Consider the following 27,971-nt stretch of genomic DNA (forward strand, 5'->3'; position numbering starts at 1 on the left):
GGAACATTGTTAACCAACCAGGTCCTCACCAGCAAAAATGGATTATTAGCTCTGACCAGGTCAATTAAGGCCTTGATATACTTCAACTGGTGTGACGTAATTGCGAACAAAACCAGGCCAAAGCAAAGTTTGTTTGGAGTTCATTTTGGGAGTTTGAAAGAGCTTGCCAAAGTGAACTTTCCAGAAAAGTTTGCTTTGGGTGGTAAATAACTTTGAACTACCACTGGTAGTTTGACATCAGGAAAGGTATTTAAAACTTGTATTTACCCCTAAGCGAAGAACGAAAAATAGCTTTGCTGTGAGTATGAGGCCTTTAAGATGGTTGACCTCAGCTCCACTAGCAAGCTAGCTGGTCAACCACCTCAACCAGTTTAAGCTAGAATACATGTAAATCCAGCTACCATCTTAAGCAAGTTTTAGCTGTATTTTGTAAGCAGGTGGTTACTTTCTTTCTTCTCCGGAATACAAAAGAAGAAATTTTGAAAAATAAAGAGTTTTGGTGACCACTGAATTTCATTTGTATTAACAAAAGCAACACTTGAGACATTCCTCAAAACGTTTACTTTTATGTTCCACAGAAGATAGGAAGTCACACAGGTTGGGAACAACATGAGGGTGAGTAAATGATGACAGAATTTTCATTGTTGGGTGAACTATCCCTTTAACCTTGGAGCTGCTGCACCAAGAGTAAGAGATGACAAACCATTCCCAGACAATGGTCAGGTTGAAGTCAATGTGAAGTTCTCAGATTTGGTCTCTCTCTGTCCAGCGTTTCTCCTCCCTCTTCAACCGGACGTCCTCACTTAGAAAGTTTACTGATGACTCTGATTAAGGCTCCATTCTCATCTTTCAGCCGCTGGTTATCAGACTTGAGTTCTGTCAAAACCTGAGATTGATGAGAGACGAGATTGAGAGAGATGAACGCTTTTGATTATTAACTTCAGAACTATTTAGTGTTCATGTGAAATCAAAATTGCGATGCCCATGAGATAGGGATACAATTTATTATGAATAAAATAGTTATTGCAGACTACTCACATCTCATAATCTCATGTGACTGAATTTCGTTTTATTTGTAAAAAGCATGATTCATTACTCAAACATGATTCAATAATCAAGCATGCAACGGATGCTAGATCATAGATTCAAATTGGCCTTTATAAAGGAATGGCACTTAGCACGGCCATGTGAATGTGTGCTCATGCATGAAGAAGGGAGACCCCTTCTCCTACTGCAGTGAGTAAAATAGTGCCAGAACTACAAACACTTTAATGGGTGAGCAAACCCAGCCACTCATGCCTTCATATCACATTTTTCGAAACAAAAAACATTTCAACTTTGAAAAATAAAAATTGTGCTAACTCAATTTTAGAAATAGCCAGCACACAAATAGAGGCACATAGCACTGGACAGTACTGGCATTCAGCATGAATAGGATACAATTTAATATCCTGCTAGGTTTTTAAAGTCACCATGAAATCAAAATTGACAAAAAAAGAAAAAAGAAAAAAAGAGATCTTGCAGTGTTTTTTATAAATTATTTAGCTGTGCACATCATTATTTTATTTTTTTAATATTCATGTCTCCTTGTAATCTTTAATCAAAGTAACTTCCCATCCCTCTTGCAGCAGCATCTCTTCTCTGATGATGTGTTTACTGGCGTGAGGGCGGGGCAACCTGTCACTCACAGGAGATCCACCAATAGCAAACCACAACCATCCAACCATCCAATCAAATACCCATGTACAAAATCAAGCCCCACCCTACATTTTTTCTTGTTCATGCTGGCTTTAAGCAATAAAGGAACAAATCCCTTGTTTTTTAGAAAGATTTTTTTTTTTTACTCATGAGTACAAAGTAATTTTGTGTAATATTTAAAATGATTTGATTTACTTTTTTACCAACTGTGTGTAATATTGGTATCCAATATTCTGTAACCAGTGAGTTTATGTGTTCACAGACACTGTGAATGTGAAGCTACAGCGGCTGTGAATTGATTTGGACATTGCTGGAGTGTAGAGGCGTTTGGTCATGGGTTTAGAAGATCTATAAATATCTTCAAAGCCATCGCCTGCAGGAGGAATGTGAGGGGCTGCCCTTCCCCAGACCCAAGAGAGAAAGAGCGAGAAAGAAAGAACGGACGAAAAAGCTTTACCAATGCAAAAGAAACAAATGAAAGAGCGAGACCTGCCTGAGAGGTGTGTAGCAGAGGGGCAGAGGAAGAGGACTACAGGGTGCAGCGGAGAACAGGAGGGAGGAAGGGACAGAGAAGCGAGCAGAGGACTAGAGATCCTCCGACTCGGGGAGAGAGGCCGTCTGAGAGAGGCGGGCGAGGGTGCGCAGCATGGCTTTGTTTTCCACTAGGAGGCGCGCGTTCCCCCTGCGGAGAACCTGCAGTCGAGCCAGAGCAGGAAGGGTCTGGAGATACAGAGAGACCCAGACATAATGAGGGCGAGAGCGTGTGTAAGAGAACATAAAAGAGGGTTTGGGAACAAAAATGGACAGCATTAGTGTGCTTGGGTTAGTTAAAGCAAAGTCAACATAAAATCCAATTTAACCCTATCAGTTTGTTCTTATTCATCAATGCACATCATACACAAGCAAATTAAAACATATATTTAGTTATAATAGTTCATCCAAATGTACATGCTCTGCCTTTGAATTGGCTTTTCAGCTGACTTCAATCCAGTGGAACACTGCAGATCTTGATTGCCATCCACAAATAGTGATGTCACGCATTATCATTCAAAATAATTAAGTACACTGGGTAAAACCAGTGGGTAACACTTTATTTTACAGTGACTTTGTAATAGGAATTTATGCATAATTACATACAACTGACCCTAAACCTAAACTTAACTCTATGGTAAGTACATGTAGTTCATCATTAATATTGCTCAGTACTTAAATGTATAATTACACTGTAATAAGGACACTAAAATAAAGTGTAGCCAAATATTGTGTAATATCAATGATTATAGTAATGATGCAATTGTTTTCTATTCAAATATCTATAATTTTTTTATGATACATTTTCTATGCCTTGCTGAAATATTTATAAAATGTTAAAACATTGTGTGAAATATATGAATATATATTAAATATTAAATTATATTTTTATATGAAGTATATATTACATTAAATATTCAGTTAATCTTTATACTGTATATTTATGTCATTCAGAAAGTGTTAAGTATTAAGTAATCGTTCACCCTGGTCCAGAAAAGTGAAATGATTAAATATGATGTAATATATTAAACTAAACACTCATATATAGTAGACAGCATTTCATGTATGTTTGTAAGTCTTATTATGCTTCAAACTTAAAGGCTTTTTAAAAACTTTTTCCAAGTCAAAATTATAAGTCTGTCTTCACAAGCTTTCCTTTTATTGATAAAAGCTACTGTTATATGACTTTTCAAGTTCATTTAATTATTTTTCCTTACAATCAAATTTAAATTTAAATTCTGCATCCTGTTTGCTTTCTCAATTAAAATTCAGGAGATGAACTGGAATTTAGAAAAAATATTAGGTTAATTCTGAATGGCACAATGTCTTCATCTGATTGGCTGAACTCTACAGGATGTCCAGGAGACGTGTGTGTCGCGTTCTTTATCAGTCTGCCTGGAAACAAATGTCGTGACACCAAAAAGAAGAAAGCCATAGGGTTTACAATTGCGACAATGAGCGCTTACCAGGATCAACTAAACGTTGAATTTTAAAAGTATGTGAAGTTCGCAGCTCCATTGTTCCAGTAAACTTGTACAACGTTCTTGAATGAACAATTTATTAGATGCACGCCCGTCTGTTATTGTATTGATGTCGACTTTACATTTTCACGCGCCTAAACATGATGCGGAACAAAAAGAACTGTGATTGGTTGCGTTACATGTCGGATAGACGCCCTTTTGGGGCGGTCCTAGGCCAATGAAAGCTGCAATGGAGTCCAGACAGGTTCTAGGTTAAAACTGCTTCATATAGACACATTTAACCATAATAATTATGTCACATTATGAAAGTAAAATGAGCGTTTCATGTTGACTTTAGAATGGGAACATAAGCATGCAAAGACAATCAGCTGAGAACATGAATCTGAGTTGGATAAACTATAGACACAAAGCACATGCAACTGTAGTCATTCACAAAAAGGACAGGAGAACAGGCCTGCACACATCTTCATGACCACTTACATGAAATCAAATCAAGCTTTTTACTAAGGGAAGTTCTGCCATCAGCTTTTAAACAGCAGTAATCACCACTATTTTGTTCTATAAAAGCCTCACACAGCGCAGTGTGGAGATTAATGATCGACGTGAGGCATTTGTGGTCAACCTCAGAAACTTCCTGAACCAGCATGTGGAGAAACCCTGAGGTTTGACACCGTTTCCAAACGTGGTTTCACGGCTTACGGCTCTGGGACCAGGCCGTTGAGTTTCTCCAATGCATGAAAACCAACAGAGAACTGCAAGGCATCCAGCATCTCTTCATAGCGCTTTCATGATTCATTGTTTTGTCTCTACAGATATTTGAACAGGTTTATTCTCTAAAATGACGTATTGCTTTGACAAACAGAGGTAGGCATGTCATATCAGGCATCTCAGTTAGCCATGACTCAATTTGTCACAACATGGCTTCTAGATGTGTTCAGGACAAATGGCTGAGGCATCCATTTGTCCTCAACACATCTAGAAAGCATGTTGTGACAAATTGAGTAAAATCCTTTACTCAGCAGCTCTGTTACAATAAAGGTTCCCCCTTTATAAAGGTTGCAAAATGTGTTTGTTTTTGCGCTGATGCCATGAACCGTTTTTGGTTCCCCAAAAAACATTTTAAAAATCTAAAGAACCCTTTTCTGCCCCAAGGAACCTTTTATGCTTTTAGGTTCTTCATGGAACCATCTGTGCCAATAAAGAGCCTTTATTTTAGCTTAAATCTGTGATATGAATAAATAGTGCTCATAAACAGCTGCTGATATAGTATTCTCAATTGAAACGGAGTAGAGGTTTGGATTCTGAAAAAGTATTCAATACATCATAAGTTTAACAAGAGGATGGAGTTTGCCGTTAGCATGTTGCTAAGCTAACAACTACGATAAGCATAAAACGCTATATAAACTGCCCGGCCAAAAAAAAAGTTGCTGTTTGGATTAAAATATACAAATGTCTATGATTGGATCATTATTGTAGTCATTATTATGTTTCTATCATGTTATATTTTTGGCAACAGTTCTTCTAACCCTAGAAATAAATGTGATGTATTTCCATCAAGAGGTGCATCAATTTTTGGTCAATATCTTGTATTGACAATGCAAGAGTCCAGGACTCTGGGAAGTCTTCTCCAGCACATCCCAAAGACTTTCAATTAATTTAAACTATATTAAATATGAAATTTAATTTAAAGAGATAGGAGCTGTACTTGCATGACTGAAATAGCGGCAGAGTGGCGTTTCAAAGATGGCCGCCTAGTGAAATGACTTGCATTAAAGGGACTTTGTTAATATTCAGCAATATTATTGATTTGACAGCACTGACTTCTGGATTAGAGCAAATTAACTGAATTGAGCTGCATGATGACATTATTGCTTTATGCTTTATAGCTGAATATAAGTTTTTTTCATAATTGATGAATTTTGCAACATTTACACTGTTATTGAACTGAACTGAAACAACATTGAACTGAATTAAACTGAATAACAACACTGTCTTCTATAGAGCTGCTTATAGCTGAGGTGAACTCATTTTATAATTGATTAACTTTACACAGTTATTGAAATGAACTGAATCAACACTAAACTGAATTGAGCTGAATAACGACACTGTCTTCTGTAGAGCTGCTTATAGCTGAATTGAACCCATTTCACTGAACTGAATCAACATTGAACTGAATTGAGCTGACACTAATTTTTAGAGCTGCTTTACAGCAGAATTTGTATGTCTCAACGAATTTTGATAATTGATTACGTTATTTTCCTGTGTATTACTCTGAAGTTGCATTGAAACAATCTGTACTATAAAGGTGACTTGACTCGTTGTCTTTACAGGATAGTAAGCCTGCTATCAAGGAATTACAGTGAGAGATCAAGTTATTTTGAGAGCTTTACAGATAAAAAATAGAGTATGAATACAAATGTGTGACTAAGAGATACATAAAGTGATCTAAATGACCCACACCATGTTGTACTGCCGTGAGTAATGGGTGTGTGTTGGTGTGTGTGAGCAGGCAACCACGCGTGGGGCAAAACCACTCACCATCTGCCCCTCTTTCCCCCAGTCCAGCTGAGGATGAACTCAGGACTGGTAGCGAAACCTCACTGAGGGCGTCTGCTGGGGCAACAGTGACATCACTGATCAAACAAACACAAGTGCTTCTCATTTCTAATGTTGAAGTGAGAGTCTGTTGGACCTACCCATCAGCGTTTGAATAGCTGCACAAATACATTTTATCCCCTCCATGGTGTTCTGGGATTAAAGCTCTTTGCACATTTGCAATATAAATGACACTGTCATCCGCATATCTTGGCCGAATCTAATCAACTTTGAACTAATCTGAGTCGAAACAGCCCAGAAACCTTGTTTCCTCAATTGCAACATGGATGATTTATCCTAGTGAGCCTGGCAGACTACAGCAGCCGCAGATATCTCATCTGCCTCACACTGATCTAGCCTTTCATACATTTGGCACTGTGTTCTTCTTGGCCCCTCAAAATGCCAGCTATGTGCAATTACTGCTGGAATGCTGAACAAAAGCCATGCCGTGTCTCTGTGCTGGATTCGGTTTGGCCCCGGCGTTGTTGGAACTAGGTCACCATGTATTACTGCAGCTGTGAGATGCTACAGAGCTTCGCTGACAGCACTGATGCAGAGCGCAATGGCTAGTAGCAAGCATGGTGGCGGCAGAGTCGGCTAACGTGGGTTAAAACAGGCATGGTAGATACATTAGCTGTTAAACTTAAATTACGAGGGATCTGACCTTTTCATCAGTTAATTCAAACAAACTGTCCTTGCAAATTTTGAGGTTAACATGCTCTCAAAGTCACCCCACCTCAGGCTCAGAATAATACAGCAAAGCCACATTTAATAGACATTTTCCTTTTACCTTTAATTCTTCTTCCATGTCTGAAACCTTTTTTTCCAATGCTTCTTTTTCCTACACAAGCAGACAAAAAAATCATATTACAATTTTTAAAATAAACTATAACATAATAGATAGAATCAAACAAGTGACTTTATATTAGGGGTCTTTAACTACTATGTACTTGCATCAAGAAAGTTAATTGTTAGGTACAATGTCCTTGTGTTCATTCTGTATTGCAGTGTAATTGTATATTAACGTAATGAGTAATAAGAATTAACTGCATGTACTTTTTATAGGGTTGAGGTTAGGATTGGGGTTTGGTTTAGGGTTAGTTGCATCCCAGACAGCAACATAGTGTTGGCCCAAATCCGGCCCACATCTGGTACAAGATTCGGATTTGGCCCGACACTATATTGCTGTCTGGGATGTAAGTATGCACAATTTATAGTAATTACTATAGTCACTGCATGTGATGTGTAACAAGGACACTGTAAAACAAAGTAATAATATAACAATGCCAAAGTGTTACACAAAACACTTGCTGATACAGGTATGGTTAGGGACAGGTTTGGTGGTATGGGTAGGGTTAAGGGTGGGATAAGGTGTAAGGTGTGTCATTATATATGTGATTATATAAATTAATTACATACAGGCATTTTAAAATATAAGTACAATGTAAAAAAAAAAAAAAAAAAAACATGTACACAATAAGTTGTGTTGTTTCAAACTATTAATCTAAATGTTAGTACAGTAAATAAAAATGTATTTAAATAATAATTTATTTAAATTGATGTAACAATAATTGATTAATTTTCTATATGCATATTTATCCAAATTAAATTAAATTAAAATCAAGATGTTAAAGCAGAATAAAGAATTTTAAACAGTTAGGAAACATTGTTTATTGAGGTACTGTAAGAACAGCATGAAGGAACATCAGGTCATGATCTTAACCAACACTGAAGAGAACATTCCTCAGAAAGTGTCAATAAAGATTATATAATGATGATATATATTATATATATACCCTTTTCTCTGATTCAAATACAGTGGACCTCTCTGATAGTCTGTCCTGCTTCTGAAACACATTCACGAAAGATTAATGAGCAAAAGAGAATTGCAAATAGAAACAAAACTGTAAAGGAACAAAATGAAGGTGCTTTAAATACATATTCAAAGTAAAATATTTAAGAAGCAATTACTGCTGGACCAGTATCTAGATATATTATTGGCTTTTTTTTCACAGCTTGTGATTCCTTACAGATGCTGTGAGTTTTACCAAAGCCAGACCCTCTGGAGCCCGACTGGATTCAGAGGGCCAGTGTGTGCTTTTGTTTTTAATACAGGCTCTCATACTGTTCTCTCACCTGTGCGACTCTGTCAAGCTGTGAGCGGATTTTGGTGAGCTCCAGTTTGCTGTCGTCCAGTCTGGACTTCAGCTTCTCATTCTCGGCCAGTGCGTCCTCATACAGCTGATAAAGTGAAACAAACAAGAAGAGACTAAATTAGCATCTCCACTGGGAGCTGCTTTCCTGGCGCTGGTCAACAGAAGACTTCTAATGGTCTGCACTGGATAAACAAAGAATGCTATTAACTATTAAAAAGGAACTTCACATTAAAACATATGTACTACTTGGATTTGACTATATTTGGATGTAAGATGAAAGTTGTTTGTCATATAACTGGGTTGACTTTGGGGATAGTATTTGAGGAAAAATATCTATAATGAACGTCATTAAGTATTTTATTAATCAAAGGGATACTGACCTTCTTGTAGTCCTTGCTGGCAGAGTTGTCGTCTGTTTTGCTCAAAGATGCGAGTCTGTTCTCTCGGCGTGTGTATGTCCCGGTCCGAGCTGACAGCCGGTCTGACGGAGACTCCACTCCACTGGAGTCGGACCTGCTCATTCACATCAATCACTTAGTTATCAATTTTTATGAATTTGTCTATCAGCAAAAAGAAGCACATTAAAGAATAATGTTTTTAGACAAAGAACAGAGAATCTTACCTTGACACCCGGTCTTGCTGCAAAGGAAAAAAAAAAAAATTTGATTAATTATTGCTAAAGTTGTCATTTAACATAAACAAAAACGCACCAGAACATATGGTGACACTTTAGGGTCCAATTCTCACAATTAACTAGTTGCTTATTAACATGCATATTACTAAGATATTATATAAAGCACATATTAATGCCTTATTCTGCATGATCATATTCTACATCCCGTAAACCTACCAATACCTAAACTTAACAACTACCTTACTAACTATTAATAAGCAGTAATTAGGAGTTTACTAAGTCATAGTTAATAGTGAGAATTGGACCCTAAACTAAAGTGTGACCAAAATATCGTCATTTGTGTTTCCAAGATGAAAGAAAGTCTGTTGGGTGTGGAATGACATGAGGGGGAGTAAACGATGACAGAATTTGGTTAAACGTTATTACTATGGTCCATATATATTATCTGCAAGAATATAATAAAGAATATATGGGTAACACTTTACAATTCATTAGTTAACATTAGTTTACATGAACTAATAATGAACTGCATGTATACAGCATTTATTAATCTTTGTTCATGTTAATTTCAACATTTACTAATACTTTATTAAAATCTTGTTAACATTAGTAAATGCACTGTGAACTAAAAATGAACAGCTGTATTTGTATTAACTAACATTAACAAATATTAACAAATACAGTAACAAATGGATTGCTCATGGTTAGTTCATGTTAGTTAATACATTAACTAATGTTAACTAATGAACCTTATTGTAAAGTGTTACCAATATATGTTTTTAAGATTTGAAGTACACTACAAGTTAGTGTACATTTCATACAATTAAGTGCACTTCTTGTTTCACAGGGCCAGGTTTGTTTTACATTGCATTGATCTAATCAATTATCTGAATACCAAAGCTATTTGATGTGGACAAATCGAAGCGGTTTTCTGACTGGATGATTATCCGAGCAGCCTGATCAGATCACAGTGATTGTGTGTTACGTAAACAGAAGAGGTTTTAGGTGTGACTGAACATGATTGAGCTGGAACAGCAGGTCAGACTGAGTCTGCTAGACCTCTTAGTCTGTCAATGGGAATCTGCCAATGCAAGAGTATGATATCATGTCGTCGCAAACTTGTGCATATGTGTGTCTTCATAAAAATGACATTATGTCGCAGAGTGTTTTTTTATTACACTCACTTCCTCAGTTGAAATCACACCAACTCCAGTTAGCAATGACTGCACAAAAAGTTCATTTAAGGAGGTTTTGTTCTCTAATAAATGTTCTATTGTAATAAATTTGTATCCAATAAAGAATACTCTCCTACATTGTCCTTGTATAAGCATATAAATCAGTTTGTGTTTATGGGAGCTAATCTTGTAATCTTCTGAAAGACTATTTAATAGGCTTCCATTTTAGGTGCATGTTGTACATAGCCGCATATTGTCAACATCACCACTTGGATGACCTTTCGTCCCAACTGAGGATGTGCATAGATGGCTAATGACTCGTGTAAAGGTCTGACAGTCCAAGCAGAAACATCCATAACAAAGATTGGAGGCTACAACTACAAGCCACTCATAATTTAAAGTAGTTAAACTACAGTCAAACTACACAGCGGGTGCAGATTCCACACGGGTCTGGTAATATGTTCTCATTGCTTCAGAGTTAAGGCTGTTGAGTCCAGAGAGAAAGCTAGAGAAAGAATCTCCTCTGTTCCTCTGCTAAAGACAGCACATCCTGTTTGGACACTTGATTATGCATCAGAGAGGAATAACAGTCCACTGTCTCCACTGTCTGAGGGGGACCATCTGAACAACACCAAAAAAGGACATGCAGAATCAGTCACTACAGCCGGACAGAGTTTGGCAGAGAAAACGAAGAGCTTTTCACGCACTCACAAAACTAATTACAGCAAATGAGATCTGTTAAATGGGATGGTGATGACTAACTTTGAGACACTTTTCACACTCTCATTAGTTTAATGTGTCCACTAACAACGTCCAACAATGTGTATGCGTACAGTACATCACCAGAGAACTCTGTCATTTTTGTCTTTTTTTTTTCTGACAGTCATGATCATTCCTGAAAAAGAAGTGCGTTTAATTGTATTAATGTGCACTTCAAATCGTAAAAGTATATATTTAAACTTGCAGATAATATATTAATTATATTAAAACTCCACATAAACTTACAGAGAGTGCACTTTCATGACTATGTTTCATAAACTTAAATACACTTTTAATAAGTGCACTTTGTAATAATGCCAAATTAAATGTAAAGTACTTGATTATAATTTTAATGGTGAATTTAGTTAATTTAAATGTACTAAATTGCAGCTTCAGCATTGCAAATGTGTAATTACAAATATATTTAAATACATGACACCATAAATGCTTGTCAGTACATTCAGCAGTTAGTTTGACCATATTTCAAAGACAATAGAAGTAATTATGAAATTACATATAAAGATAAACTTAAGCCCTACTTAAGTGGGTCCCAAAGTTCAGCTAAATGCATTTAATATCAATTTAAAGTGTAAAAAGTTTCATTTAATTGCAGATAACATGCAATTTAGTTCATTATATTCATTTTGCACTTAAGTATATTATTTACATAATAATTGCTCAAAAGCATGCTAAAGTGTACAAGGGTTTGCATAATATATTGGCTGTTTATTAGTACTTATAAAGCACATATTAATGCGCTTTATGAGTACTACCAGCATTCTATGATGAAAATGAATTACATTTTTGGAATAAAATGCCAAGACTACTTTCACTACACTTTTATGTATCATAAATACACACAACTAAATAATATTTTAACTCTTTTTGCACAAAACTGGCTTGATTTAAATAGAGATGCAATAAAAATGTTCCCATCATGTCTCATATTTCGTACAGGAAATGATGGCATGATATTTTATATAAATCCATTTTCACACAATGCATTTTGAAATAGCTTATAATCATTTTAAATAAATTTTAGTTGAACATTTTATACGTTGTAATACATTCTTTAGGTTACACTTTATTTCGATGGTCCACTTTAGACATTCTACTAACTATAAGTAACTTTGCAACTACATGTTAAAGGCAGGGTAGGTAGGATTTTTCGACAAAAAAAAAAACATTCCAATTTTGTTTAAACTGTCTTTATATATCAATACATAATTAAAATGTAAGTACTCTGAAAAAGAGAGTATAAAAATCGAGTGACTGTAGACCTCTCACGACTGTTGTAAACACAGCTCATTATTTCCATCCACTCCACCCCCTCCCTTCTGAGCTCCTTCCAAAGCCACGCCCCCAAAACACATGAACGCGCGACGCCAAACGCTCAGGCTCAGCTGGAAGACGCATTTATTTACCTGAGACGAGTGGAGAGGACGGAGCGCAGTGCATGCAGTGACATCATGTCAGAATCACATGTAATAAAATACCTAACTTTATCACTATGAATATAAACAAATAAGATGGCTTTTAGTACTCACTATCAAGCTAGCATATCGATACTGGTAAAGTTTAAAATATATTTTGTTTGATTCGGTAACGAGCTATTTTTAGGCTATAGGTAATGAGCTATATTTATAAGGCAAAGCTAAAAACAGGTTGCATTGATACACGTTTTTCCATTACCATCAGTTAAACTGTGATGAAGGTGAATTTCGTGTAAGATTCATTACATATACAGTGTTTTGCATGTAAGAGTTTCCATGATGAAAACATTGTTGACTCTGATGAGGGCTAACGTTACACTCCGGTGACAAGTACCGCATCGTCGGTCCGGGGTCGAGGGCGAAGCAGAGGAGGTCGTTCAAGAGTGCGGGCAACCAGGGTCCGAGGAAGTAGTTTTTGCCTTGTTTGCCTTCGCTGACTGCATATGCAGGTGCTTTGAATTTTGAATGCTCTTTCTCTGCCATAATTTTACTCTTTGTAGGTTCCGCGCCTCTCTTGCACTCCTCAAATCAAACGGGTGCGCGCACATATGGGCAGATCTAGCAACAGGGGGTGGTAGCCATGGTTGCGAGAGTGAGTGACAGTCGCCCAAACCAATCAATTGTTTCGTCCCGAATGGAAATAATGAGCTGTGTTTATTGCAGATTAAAAGGTCTACAGTCACTCGATTTTTATACTCTCTTTTTCAGAGCACTTACATTTAAATTATGTATTGGTATATAAAGACAGTTTAAACAAATTTGAAAAAAAGTTTTTTACAAAAATCCTACCTACCCTACCTTTAACTAACTCTCATTAGAGTATTAGTAGATGTTCTGCTTAATATCTGCAAACACTTTATATTGATGCTCCTCCAACAGACATTCTATAAGTAACTTTGCAACTACGTCAACTTATTCTACTAACCCGAACCTTAACACCTAACCCTAACCGAAGTCAACTACTTATGAGAGTTAGTTGACGTAGTTGACAAGTTACTTATAGTTCGTAGAATGTCTAAATTGGACCATCGAAATAAAGTGTAATAATGGATATTTTTTGAAAACTGAAATTCTGGGACAAGTGTAAAACAACAAAATCTAAACAGATACTACATATGAAAAGTAGATAAATGATAAAGGAATGGTTAAAAAAAAATGAGCAAAACCTACAGAGAAAAAATCGATTTAAAATACGTTTTGGAACCAACCTAAAAGAGCCATAAGAAATGCATTTAAATTATGTACAAGCATATGTGACCGTGAGAGTATCTCGCTGATCGTAACTGCGTATGCTATTTTCTGGCATGATTCTGTAGTGCTTTTTACAGGGAAATAAACAGATGGATGAGAGCAAGGCCCCGAGCCACTGGAGAGACGGGTCCATCTGAATGTTTAGGCAGTATTTCAGAGACATCTCTCCTTATGTGGCCATAGCACATCGACTTGCTCTCCAACCCTGTCACGGTTAACACTGGAGGACAAACAGAGCTTGACCTGCGGCACTGACTTAGAATAACTGTTGTAATATCCGTGGCTGGTTAGTGTTTTACTGGCAACCATTATGATTTGAAGTGAGGCAAGATGTCTTATTCAAGTGTTTACATGTAGCCACAACAAAAAAAAAAACCTATCTGAAACATTTACAATGTGTGCTGGTGGTCTTGTTTAGTTCTGTGTGGTCACGTTAAGTGGGGAACCTGAAATCTGCATTTAGTGGATGTGTGTTCTGGTGGTCTTGTTCTCATGTCTGGTCATTCTGGGATCTGAGGTCATCATTATGCAGAACAAAATAGGACAGTTTTTTTGGGATTGGCATCCTTTGTTGGTCCAGAACAACATTCCTATGAAACAACTCTCAGTCTCAACCTACAATCAGAGAGAATTGAAAGGTTAATAAGAGTGTTGTTCAAGCCCATAACCCTATCCTTATCCTCCAAATCCTATCGGTTAATAGGAGTGTTGTTCCAAGAACATGTCCTACTTGGGTAAATCACGTTAAACTGCAGGTTTAAAGTCCTCGGGGGGCATCATTACCCATGGGCACCTGCTGGCCCTGAGCTCACTCGCTGTGTCTACAGAGAGAAAGAGAGTGCACACTTTCACCACAGTAAACCATGTAAGGCAGCGCTGATGCACATTCCATCCTGCAAGTAAAAATAACACTCAATCAGATTAATGGGAATGGCCTCTTCAACACAAATACAAGCATGCTAAAGAGAACAGACGCTAGCTCACGGTTTCAATCAAACGCACACGAGTCAATTACAACTGCTTTTTTTGAGGTTTATCTAGTGTAATCAACTGTTACAATGAATTTTAAAGTCTATATAAACATTTGTTTTTCGAATATAGAATAGGAATATAAAGTGACAATTATTATGTTCTCTCAGTCTATTGGAAAGCACTTGAGATTTTTCTGTTGCACTTACAGTTACCTGCTCAGTTAAAGGCTGATTATTTTGTAATAAAATTTTAGTTACTGATGCTGTTGGAATGTTCCCTGAACTGAGAATTCTATATAATATGAATGTTTTAGTATATTAACTTTGTATATATACAATATTTTTTCACATCTTTTGCATTTTGTCCTAGTTTCACAAGTTCGCACGTACATGAAATCAGATGTAGTAATTTATGCATATTTGGCGTGCTGTCCGGAATTTGGCCCGAAGCCAGAGTACTCCCCCCTTTTGACTGGGATAGAAACCAGCCAAGAGTGAGGTGATGGGGTGGTGGAGGGATGCTGTGAAACTGTCATGGGACAGAGGTGAGGGAAGGCTATATTTATACCGGCTTCATCTTGTGCTGATTGGTTGATTACCTGAACGTGCTCGTCCCGAACTTTGTTACATAAAACTTCATTTTGTGTGATATATAACCAGGCACTGTTTTGTCATGTTTATTAGTATTTTTGCGTTGTATTATTTGTTTCCCTACCACTATAAATGGTTTTATTTAATTTAATTTAATTTCATCATCTAATTTAATTAAAAAAATATATATATAAATATACATTTTACATACAAATGTGTTGCCACTATTATTATTTTCTGTGATGTCCTCAATAGGCTTTTTTACTTTCATGTTTTTGTTATCTTAATATGATCTTTTTCATGTATCTTCTGTATTATTTTATTACTATAACTATTGTTATCATAACATTTTTCATATTATTGGGTATCATAGTGAATGTCATTATTATATACCATATCTATATGCATATATATATATATATATATATATATATATATATATATATATATATATATATATATATATATATATATATATATATATATATATATATATATATATATATATATATATACATAAATATACTGTATATATATATATATATATATATATATATACATAAATATACCGTATATATATACTGTATATATACTGTATATATATATATATATGATACCTTCTGTATTATTTTATTATTATGACTATTATTTTTTATTATTATAATTTAATATTATTGGTAGAGTGTATTATGGTGGGTATTATTAAAATTATTAGCTGGTGTTTAATTTAATTACACATTATGTGAATTCACTGTGGAATATTCTTTGGATGAGTTTAGTCCACTTCATTTTTGGTCATGTGATGTTGAATTTAAGGATCGTTCCAGTTTATTTAAGAGTTGTCTTTTTTGGTCTGATGAAGAGTTGTAGGCATCAAAATGTCACTAAGGTAAGATTATAATAAATTTAGGCACCGAAATGTGCCAACCTTTTTCTATATTTACCTTTCTATTTTGGTTGGGCGACTACACTTACATGCTTCAGTTTATTCTCAGCATATTAGCTTTTTAAAGCCCTTTTATATTAGCTTCCTTTGGATTCAAGCCTTATTTGATGGGTCAAACCCCCCTGGAAGTCACACCCTGACTGGCATTGCTGGCAGAGCTCACCCTTTACACTATTAAAGATCTGGGAACAGTTAAGTCAATTCTCTTACAATGGTTGAATGAGGACTTGGTTTAGCTGGATTAGTGCACCAGGACAACTGTCCCATCGCTGCACATCAAAGGCATGTGAAACTGCGCTCGGTCACAGTGTACACGCTGCAGGGTTGCTCAATTCTCCATGCATTCAGCACATATGAGCTCTATAACTCACATATACTATGAAGTAACAGACTGAGACTGCTTCATGCAGCTGTGGGCTTCACCCTGATCCCATAACTCCACAAACTGTAACATTTACAGGATCTGGCGCATGCTGAAGTATTTATACACAACCTCTTTAATTCTCTCTTTCCCCTCATCCCTTCATCCCCCTCTTTGAGAGCCAGCTAGTCCGTCTGCCAGCTTGCAAAATGGAAAATGTGAGCATCACCATACTCAAAAAAAGTATTACAACACACAACTCCAAAAAAAGGCTTTTTCTCTTTCTCGCTCTCTTTCTCTTCCCCGCTCCCACCGCTCTTTGTGTGATAAGCCAGATATATTAAGAGAAAAGAAATCAAGTCATTTGTTTTCAATTGTTTGATGACTTTATAAGGGCTGGTTTCTTCTGATCTGCTCTGTTTGAGCAACAGTTCCTCCAATTCCTCTCATGTTGTTTCAAACCCATGTACTTTCAATCTTCTATGGAATACAAAAGGACATTGAAAAATGTGCTGGTTGCCCTTTTCCATGCAATTATGTTGAATGGAAACTTTCAAGCTTCGAAAAAGGATGCAAATGTTTCATGAGTCAGAATGGTTTGGTGATCTCATGAACTCAAATCTCATGAACTCTTTAAGCAATTTATCAATTTTTATTAATGCACCAAGGATGGATTTCTATTTTCATTGAACAATGACTTCAATCTCAGTCTGTTCTTAGTACAAATAGCCCGTCTTGTTGGCAATGGCTGTTTACACTATCTCCACCCACCATTGTTTGGTTGAACTAGACAAAATTACAAAAGTAACCTGTCCAATAACAGGATCAGTGGTGTGAAGAGTAATCCACCTTTTTTAGATGCCATTCTTCGGCCTATTCCCATCGCACTTCGGCTTGGAGAAAATCTTTGAAAACTAAAAATAATCTCAGTGCATAAAGATTATTTAAAGGGGTCATATGATGCGATTTCTTGTTTTCCTTTTTCTTTAGTGTGTTATGTAGCTGTTAGTCCAAGTATAAGATCTGCAGAGTTACAAAGCTTAAAGTGTCAAACCTAAAGAGATATTCTTTATAAAAGTTTATTCTTTATAAACACCTTCCTAAAACGCTTCGTTCAAACACGCCCCCACATCTCTACGTCAGTGTGTGGGGGCAGAGTTTCAAAACACCGCCCAAATGTACACGCAAAGAAAGAAGACGTAACTTTTATTCTCGCTGTATTATTGTTGCCGCCGTGTTGAGGAGACGCTGTGTTTTTCGTTGCGAAAGCAAAACTACTCTGTTTGGCCTTCCAAAAGAGGACACAATTAGAAAACAGTGCTTACGCTTTATTTACAACACTGTTCCAGTACAGTACAACTAAACTTTTTGACTGTGTGCTGCGCATTTTTCGGAGGACTGTTTCCAGAACCTGTTTCCTTTAGTTTCTACTCTGAGCCACAAGAGCAGCCGAACGATGTGTGTGTGTGTTAGAAATCAGGAATAGTGAGAGAACATTGTGCTTGGTACGTTTTTCATCTTCAAACCAAACTTGGGTCTTCAGCCAACAAAGTTTAAATCCCGTCTGGCTAGCGCTCTTCTTACAATGTTCACTCGTTAGGTCAGTAGGTGGAGAGAAGATGGTCTTTTGTGGTCGAAAGTAGACAAGCTCAAAGCGTTTTAGACCTGTTTATATCTGTATTTAGTGCCGTCCACTTGTGATCCGATCGACCAAAATGCATATTAAAAATAGGTGTAACAGGGCCCATGTTACTTTTATGTTTTGTTTAGTTTTACTTTTTGTTTTTTTGGTCATATTGGAGTTTTTGGAGCTGCGCCAGTCCTCATTCACTTCCATTACACTAAAAGGGTGGCCAGGATAATCTTTAAAAAAAAATGCATTTAAGAAAAAATACATGATTGGAAGACATGAGGGTGAGTAATGATAACATTTTTAATGTGAACAGTCCTTTTAAAAACATCTCTCACACACATAGTCAGATATGTTTGTCTGTTTATTACTGTTCATAAACATGGATAAGAAGGCCACTAAAAACAAAACATGTGTGTTTATTCTTTTGCTCTCTTTAACTTTCGCTCCCAAGGAGACCTCACGCGCACAGGCCTCCCCTCGTCATGGAAACTTCAAGCCCACATGTGCAATTTTGTTGATGGGAAAAAAAATATATGTTATGATTAGAGGAAACATAAAACGTCATGACCATTTTCTTTAGCTAATCTTGTATTATTATGTGGCGAGCCACATTCAACCTCTGTAACAGTGTGCAGACCAGTACTGGGGAGTAACTAACTCAAAGTATATGATCCACTGTGCTAGACGCTCAGAAATAAAAGGTACAAAAGCCGTCACTGGGGCAGTACCATTTCAAAAGGTCCACCTTTGTACCTAAAGAGTGCATTAGTATCTCAATGGTACACATTGGTACCTAAATGGTACATAGTATATAGTATAACCCATCTTACCTTTTTTTCTTAATTTTTTTTTTATTTTGTATTGTATTGATATTGGTATCAATGATATTGGTATCAATGATATTGGTACTTGATATATAGTAATATATATAATATATTAAATATAATAAATAGTGCTACCCATCCCTTTTCGATTCATTCTGGTTAATTGCTTTGAACTAAACTGTCCAGTAGCATTGGAAAGTCTGGTTCATTTTAGTGAATCGGTTTGTTTGATTCAGTTTAAGTAAATTAATTGATTGAAACACATGTTCACCAATTACAGCCCCAGCAAAGCCTTTTGTTCTTTTTATACGGGAATATTTAGATAAATCTAGCTGGCTATACTCTATATTGTGAATTAGGGCTTATTGTGCTTATTTGCTGTTTAGCTGTATTTAATGTAAATGTATCCATTTAAATTTACACTAATGCAAATTTATCCAATTAAATTCTAAATTACATCATTGGATAGTACATTTAAAAAGATACTTGCCCTTTAAATAGCTTCAATGTGTTTATAGTAGCTTGTATAGTGAAGCTAACTACTGTTTTAAAAAAGTAGCTCACATAGTTCACATAGGCCGCATTTTTCAGATGCAGGTCATTGGAATGGGGAAAAAAAACGCAACGCAACAGGTTTTGGAACGAAAAAATGTATACTTAAAGCGCTGTTTTAGAATGCCTTGTGATTCGCAAGATCTGCAAAAGAGGCGAGAAGTGAGCGAAATGGACAAAGACGTCCATCTAGCATGTTTTACACAGAAAAAACTATGGAAAAGCACCTCAGTGCTATGCCAAAACATGTTTGCTGTGAACAGCCCCCAACTACTTTAAGTTAAGGGTAACTTCTAACTTGACAAACTATAGTTTCTTCCACAACACTGTTGCAGACAGAGATGTGAGGTCAGTGATGAAGCAGCATGTACAGTTACGTCAAAACTGAACTGTCGCACTCAACTGAAGGTTTGCAAAAGCAGAGGACAAATGGCAGTCTGGTTCCCCTTCATGTTTTATGGGCATCTTTTCGCTGAAGTAAACACAGTCTCCACACATCAACATGGCCTTTATTGGTCTTGTTCGCTCACAGACTTTGAGTTTGTTTATGGGGTTTTGAAGTGGAAAGCAGCGGCCAAAAGTAAAACTGAAACAGCAAGTGTTTCAACAAATGCTGTCTGAGGATCAATCTATTATGCAAGAGTACATTCTGGGTTGATCTGGTGAGATTTAAAAACAGAGTGAAATAGACAGGTTTTTCCTGCTGGAAAATTGAAATTTCATTACAGAGATTTTATTCAGATAAGAGATTTAGTCCAAAATGGTTGTGTTTTTTTCCAGGCAAGGTGTTTAAATCTAATAAGGGGAATATTGGATTATCTGGGTGCAGCGTTGGCTTATATGTGAGATCAGCTCAGGACGGATTGGGGAAATTCTATTAACGCCTGATAATACAAGACAAACCCTGTTTGCAAACAAACACACACACACAGACACACACAAACACACACAATGACTCAAACCGGCTCAAAACATTTCAGTACTGCCACAACCTAATGCATATAAATGACATTTAGAAATGGTCAGTGCATGTTGACATGAAATGTCAAGCAGTGACAGCAACATCCATTAGTGTGACATACTATATGTGCTTCATCTAAAATGTGTCGTTTCTGTGTTTTGCCTTTATAGGATCCGTTACACATGGGGGATTTCAGACCACATGGAATATTTGTACTTTTAAAAATATATTTGTCTTATGATTATTTAAGTAATCTGAAAAAAATGTGATTAAAAATGATGACAACCTTGAAAAGAAAGAAAATAAAAACAATAATGACCAGTTGCAGTACCAAACATATACACTTTTCTATATTTAGTAGTGCCAAAAAAAGCCTCACTATTACTACTGTACATTTGCTGGGGATCTGACCAGACTCATAACCCTTAATATTACACTTCAGCATGTAGCTCATTCTGCGCTGAATGATTCCTCAAATTATGGGGCTTGTTTAGGAGAGGTGTACTGTTACTTTTACTGTACAATCAACCAGTTTTATGATTTTGTCTATGGGATGATAAAACAAAACACCCTATTAACCACCAAGAACACCTTAGCAACCGCAAAGCGAAACATTGGCACCACCCACAACCCACGTCTCAAACACCACTCATATTTCCTAACTAAACCTAACCAAAAATCTTCCAAAAGATTTTCATATTATTAGCAGTTATTTTTGTATTGTCACGGTTGACTTGCAGCACACAAGAACTGGATGCTGGAGTATCCAACAAAAACAGTCTTTATAAATCCGTAACTCACAGGAGACCGTAGGGGAAACATAGGAGAATCACAAACCAACATAATCCACAATCAAGAACCCACAAAGAACTGAACTGAAACAGGGGTATATAAAACACATGGCAAACATAACGATACACATGTGATACTCATACGTAACTATAGAAACAAAGGACATAATCTGTAACCAAGGTAACCAAAACTAAACAGAGCACGGAAACAGGAACTAAAGGAAATGAAACAGAATATCAACTTAAGAGTCCATTGAAAGGAACATAAACCTGACATTAACCCCCCCCCTCCCGGAAGGCCCGTGGGGGCTTTGGAGGTGGGAGTAGAGCTGGCAATGAACAAGACCCTGGAGGAGCTGGCAGAGGAAGATCCCATGGAGGGAGGAGCCAGGGTGGAGCAGAGAGGGAGACATTCCAGGGCAACACCACAGGCCTGGAAGTTCTAGGTGGAGCTGTTGGCTTACAGGACCAAGGTGGAGAGGAGGGCTCGGCAGACCGGGGCAATGCAGGAGGGAGTGAGGACCAAGGCAGAGCAGGAGGGAGGGAGGAGCCAGATGTAGCGGGTGGAGGGACTAGGCGCAGCCAGAGCCATAGAGAGAAAGAGTTGCGACACTCTTTGATGTCGCCGCTATGGCTGTCACGTGGTTCATGTAAGCCCCAATAGTTCTAAAACATACGCTGGCTGTCATGTTCTTCTATGGGACAGACAGCAGCGATTGCATTATTGAACGGTAAATATAAAATAAAACACACCCCAAGTACTTTTTCAGCTGTTATTGCATTTTGTTAATGTCAGTTTTGCATTTGGAGACAAGTTTTAGGCTATATTTTCGGAGGGAAAAGCTTAGTGTTCATGTTCGCATGGTAGTAGCACTGGCTTTAGCGGCTCTAACTTAACTTTTCCATATCATTCATCTGATGATGGACGTCTCGTGATATTTATTTTAGCACAACTGGGCTGTATTAGGCTATTGATTCCCGTGATTTTGCTTATAAATTTTGATTCAGCCATTAGCCTACCTTCGTGATCACGCAAAGAGGTCTGCCGTGGCGGTCCGTTCAGAGTTCGCTTAAGCTAGCTCACTTCTTCTGATGAAAGTGGCCACCCCAGGACCACAACGTGAAACATTATCATGTTAAGACTAAGAATATTATTTTAATATTAAGCCATACACATTATCAAAACTATAACAGATTAAAAACGAATTTAAGCATTGCTGATACAAATGAAGGTTTTCAAATAAACTATTTTTATTAAACAATGACAGACAACAAAAAATGTGTGCTTGTGTGAAAAAGAAAAGCAAAAATCAGGGGCAGGTGATCCATAAAACAGACAGGACTGGTGATGGCCATAACAATCCTAGAGGTCCAGCATTGTTCTCACAAGCCGCTTCACTCAAGACAATAAAACATAATGAAAAGTTAGTATATCCAAAAAAATTAAATTAAATAAAAGTTGCTATAAAGGTGGCAGCGATTCATTACCGAACTCTTAACTGACGAAGTCGCGTTAGCTAAGTAGCTAAGTTAGCAGGCAGTGCTTGAAAATTGGTTGAAACAACTAACATAAAATATAAATAATTACGCTGTGCATGTACAAATGAAGACCAGTATAAGCATCGCAAAGGGCCTCTGATACAAAATAGACAGTTGACAATTCAAAAGAGGTCGATATTTCAACAACTTAACTCTGGAACAACTCGACGCGCAGCAATGTAAGTGAATGGGGTCCAACGCCAAAATGACAGTGTTTAGAACTATTCCGCTCTTCAAATCCCGGAAGTGGGCGGTTAAAAGCGCCGCCATTATTTACAACGGAGGTCTATGGGAGTGTCGCAACTCTTTCTCTTTATGGCTCTGGGCGCAGCCGAAGGCCCAGAAGTCCATGGCATAGGCAGAGAGATGACTGATAAAGGCGGAGCCGGAGTGACGAGGGAACTCGGTGGAGCTCGGGGGCTGACGTACCACGGTGGAGCCGAGGTAGCACAGAGCCAGGGCTAAGCCAACAGACTGAGGTGGAGTTATGGGCCTGTGCCCAGTTGCATAAAGCACCTTAGGTTTTTCCCTTAAGTGTGATACTTAAGGGGCGATTTCCCCTTACCTAAGAGAATAACTTAAGGGTGTTGCATATAATCTCTTAAACAGTTCTCTTAGGTAAGGGAAACATTTAAGTGTTTCACGACAGCGATCCTGGATTCACGTTATAAAAGTCTGTTGTTGCCATAGATACGCAAAACACTAACACGCCCGCGTCGCGTCTAGGACAACTGTATCACACACCAGAGGCGCACTTTCTCAGTTTATGGCCAGCAATATTGTTATGTTTAAGGACATTATGGAATTAAGATAATGTCTGTACGTTATGTTATGACTGTACTGTACAATTAAATATAATCGTTGCTATAAGTCTGCAGTCTGAACACTTTACCTCAGAGCGTCCGTTAACTGAATGAATTGAGAATATCACCTGAAAATCCGATACACACTAATTGTAGCCTACATTTATTGAATGGTAGCCGATTTATGCACGTGTAAAACATATCCCACTACTGAAAACTCCCAGTTGCAAAAAAACGCAGTGCTATAAGCAGTTGTAACACCGCAGGTAAAGAGTGGTTGCGATGTGTGACATGGTCAAGGTCGCTCTCTAGTTAGTTAGCAATGTATTGCGCAAATATTGCGCGTCGATCAAATCGGTATTCTTGCAACAATTTTTCATCGCTAAAATGGTCCAAAGGGTTCTCCCTATCCCTAAAAATTCTTCTTGGCACATAATGATCTTCAGCTGGCTCCATAAATTCAGCATGTCGTCTTATTTTTGTCCGCGTTACTCTTAAGGTTACGATTTCCAAACCTTAAGTTATACTTAGGGAAATGACCGTTAAGGGGTTTTATGCAAAACTTAACGCTTTTTAAGGGATTATTTAAGTGAAAAAAACAGCATTTAAGGGAAATTCTAAGTGTTTATGACGTTTCACTTAAAGAAACCCTTAAGTAACACTTAAGGTTTTTTTTCTGCAACACCCTTAGGTTTAAGGGAAACATAAGGGCGAACTTAAGGGAAAATTACACTTAAGGTGCTTTATGCAACCGGGCACTGGAGGCCCGATGCGAAGCTAGGGGATTCGCATCACCATGCAGAGTTGGGGATCGTGAAGCCCGAGGCGGAGCCAGAGAGCTGTACGGAGCTACCAGAGAGGGTAGAGCCCAGGAGCTGAGCGGCACCAGCGGAGCAAGCAGATCCAGGGGACTGAACTGAGCCAGCAGAGAGGACGTAAATAACGGGATACAAATGACAGAGCGGGATCAGGTCATCAACGTAATTCCATAGGTCTGGTTGAAGAGAAGAGTGTTTGGGATTGGGGACTTTGGTGGAACTGGCTACTTACTTTACATATCAATGAGCCAGAGCTCTGTTTCTCGCAATCGCTGACTCCTGGATGGATCTGGCGATAGGCTGCGGACTCATAATGGAAATGGTGTCCTTCTCTGGCTCTGGGACGGAAATGGTGGCTGGCTCTGGCTCTGTAGCGGGAGTGGGCTCTAGCTCAGGGTCCGTGGTAGGTACAGGCTCGGGCTCTTGTTCCATGGTGGGTGCGGGCTTCATCGCTGGATCGTTGGTGGGTGAGGGGGTTGATAAGGTCGCAGACGCTGAGGGGAAAACCATGCAGGAGCACCCACTCCACATAGCCAGCAAACGTCCCTCGAGGACCTTCTCCGGGCAGGTGTGCCTTGGACCGCTCATTGAGGCTGGTATTAAAAAAAAAAACGGAGGGAGCGGTGCGGGTAGTGTGTTTGGCACAGCAGGTCTAAAAAATCCCTCGTATGGTCCTCTTCATCGACGAGTAGGAGGTGAACGGCCGCCACGTCCGTCTTTAATAGTTTCTTTCCACGTTTTTAGTCGGTTCTTATCACGGTTGGCTTGCAGCACAAATGAACTGGATGCATGAGTATACAACAAAAACAGTCTTTATTATTAATCTGTAACTCACAGGAGATCATATGGAAACATAGGAGAATCACAAACCAGCAAAATCCACAAACGAGAACCGAAAAAGAACTGAACGGAAACAGGGGTATATATACACATGAAAACCGAAACTAAACTGAGCAGGAAAACAGGAACTAAGGAAACGAAACAGAATATCAGCATAAGAGTCCATAGAAGAGAACATAAACCTGACAAGTATCTCTGACATACTATAGTTTTTAACTAGTTTAAATTAGTTTTTCATTTTGTTTTCATTTTAGTCTTTTTGTTGTATTTTTAATTGTCATTATTATGTTTTTTTTATGCCTATATAGTTTTTTTATTTCAGTTTTATTTTTAGTTATTTTAGTACATCAAGTTAAATGTGAATAAATAATACATTAGAAAAGTTTCCTTGGCAACTACAGTAGCTAAACATTTTTTTTATTTTAGTTGTTCAAGCAACAAAATAGTTTATTTTCTGGTTTTACTTAACTATAACAACCCTGATATTTATCAACTGTATATACCATCAAAAAAAAAAAAAAAGTTTGTCTTTCCTGACAACACTGCAAACGTTTAATGCTCTGCAATAATTATTAGTTAACTACTGTGGGACGTGGCCAGTAATTTAAAAACTGAGTGAACCGTGACCGCTGGGAATTACTCCCACTACATCCTGAATCAGTGTTTACATCACAGACACTGCAGCTCTGCTCATTCACCGATGTCTGCCCTCAATCACAGCACAACAACACCATCTTATGAGCTCACAAACATGCTCTGTTGTGATACGAGCACCAAAAGAGGAGTTGAATTTACAACATGATTTTAGATTTGCTTGCTCACAGGACTATTCATGCAACTTTGTTCATACTGTATACTGATTTGTTTTTACCCTATAAAGCCTATAACTGTATAATATTTGATACATGAATTTCTAAGGCCTCTAAATGATCAACATGATCAAAACTTTGCTGAAAAACCTGCTGTACACAATCTATATGCCTTCTGTCGTCTGATTGAGTCAGTCAAAACTTTTTTAGCCTTCAAGTCAAAGGCCTTTTAGTATAATTGTAAAAATGTCCACCTTCAGATCGTGGCTTTTTTTTATAAAGTGAATGTAAAAATGAATTTCATATTGTCATTAATATTTCAAGATGAACAGTTCCTAGACTGAAACAGCTTAGGTTTACTTGATATTTTAATCATGCAAATATATTAAATATGATCTATCAGGTTTTTGAGGAATGTTTATTCTCTCAATCATCATATTGCATTGCATTATATGTATTTTGCCTTTCACAATAAAAACTAAGAAACTAAGCATTTAATTATCACCTTACTAAGACATATTATTGGTATATAGTGTGACAACTGATAGTTGTATGCATATTGTTATACTGCTATAAAGATCTCACTGATGTATCACTGATCATTTTGGCAATACACTGTAAATAAACTGCACCAAATTTGATATTTTTGCTCAGTCAGAGGTGTTTTATTCGTCCTCGAGTATGAGCTCCATATTTTCACTATTTCATATTATATGAATCATAAAAGCCTAATATATCAAATACGATACAAAACAAAACACATACACAGACTTATTTTCTATTTCCAAGTTCAAATGAAAAACAAAATCCCAGATTTTCAATGTGGACTTTTGGACTCCACTTTAAGCACCAAAATAATAAAGTAAGCTCTAGCTTTAATGTTTTAACCCGTAAAACCTGCTTTGACTGCTGAAGACAAATAAAAAAACTAAAATCTAGTCTAAAATAAACATGAACATTTGACATCCTCCAGTGAAAAATGACAGTAAATTTTTAAACACAATACTGCCTATTGAAATGTCTGAGTTATAATGTGACAAACGCTAAGCAAACACAGCTGGCTCTTACTCTGAAGGTTTTGGTGCTGGGGGACGGAGAGGAGGGTGGTGAGTCCGACAGGGACTTTCTGGAGCGAGAGGAAAGGTCCTTGCTGCGCGAATAGAGCGATGACATCTCTCTCCTGGATAAAACGGAAGATCCCTGACAAACGCAGGCAAAGTTTCACACAGCTGTGGAGACGGCCATGACTGCTGGACGTGAAGTAGATACGCTCAACAGGTGCAAACTTGTGCGTCCAGAGGATCACGCGGAGTGTGTTTCCCTAGATTGACAGGCGATCTGTGTTTCTGTTGCTCCGAACGGCACAGTGGTCATTAGAGAAAAATGAAAACAATTAGAAGCACCTCTACACTTCGCTATCTCCACTCCCTCTTTCTCTATTTCCGTCCCACTCCCTCTCTCACAAACGCATAAAAACAGTTGTGGTCTCCTCCGGCTGATGTTCTCTCTCTGACAACTCACTCATTCATACAGACACACAATGAGAGCTAAATAAGGAGAGGACTTTTCTTTGTTAACTTTACAGACGACTGAAAGCCCTCCCTCTCTGTTCTGCACATACAATTACTCCACACAAACTCTAAAAGAACAAAACTGCTCTCACTCGGTCCCACTCAGCTCCGTCGCTCCTTCACAATCTCTCTCTCTCTCGCAGTCTTTTCACTTAGTTGTTTTCTCATATTCCTTCCCCTCTTACTCT

The 27,971-nt window shown here is 37.5% G+C and overlaps 1 protein-coding gene across 8 annotated transcripts; it reads right to left on the reverse strand.

Annotated features, from left to right (window-relative positions):
- Positions 1 to 498: 498 nt before the first annotated feature.
- ppp1r12b (protein phosphatase 1, regulatory subunit 12B) lies at positions 499 to 27,971 on the reverse strand. Of its 8 annotated transcripts, none has more exons than XM_081387160.1 (9): positions 27,281 to 27,971; positions 9,084 to 9,100; positions 8,842 to 8,974; positions 8,442 to 8,546; positions 8,102 to 8,152; positions 7,096 to 7,146; positions 6,249 to 6,320; positions 2,192 to 2,418; positions 502 to 886 (listed from the first exon to the last, which is right to left on the reverse strand). In XM_081387160.1, the coding sequence occupies exons 1-7, from the start codon at positions 27,383 to 27,385 to the stop codon at positions 6,288 to 6,290; spliced, it is 495 nt and encodes a 164-aa protein (XP_081243286.1). In that variant the 5' UTR covers positions 27,386 to 27,971; the 3' UTR covers positions 502 to 886; positions 2,192 to 2,418; positions 6,249 to 6,287. The 8 variants fall into 8 exon arrangements, with proteins under 8 accessions (XP_081243280.1, XP_081243286.1, XP_081243282.1 ...); XM_081387156.1 differs by having other exon boundaries at positions 543 to 886; positions 6,249 to 6,323; XM_081387153.1 differs by lacking the exon at positions 6,249 to 6,320 and having other exon boundaries at positions 543 to 886.

The sequence above is a fragment of the Scardinius erythrophthalmus genome (genome assembly GCF_964197995.2).
Source record: "Scardinius erythrophthalmus genome assembly, chromosome: 15".
In the NCBI taxonomy this organism is placed as follows: domain Eukaryota; kingdom Metazoa; phylum Chordata; class Actinopteri; order Cypriniformes; family Leuciscidae; genus Scardinius; species Scardinius erythrophthalmus.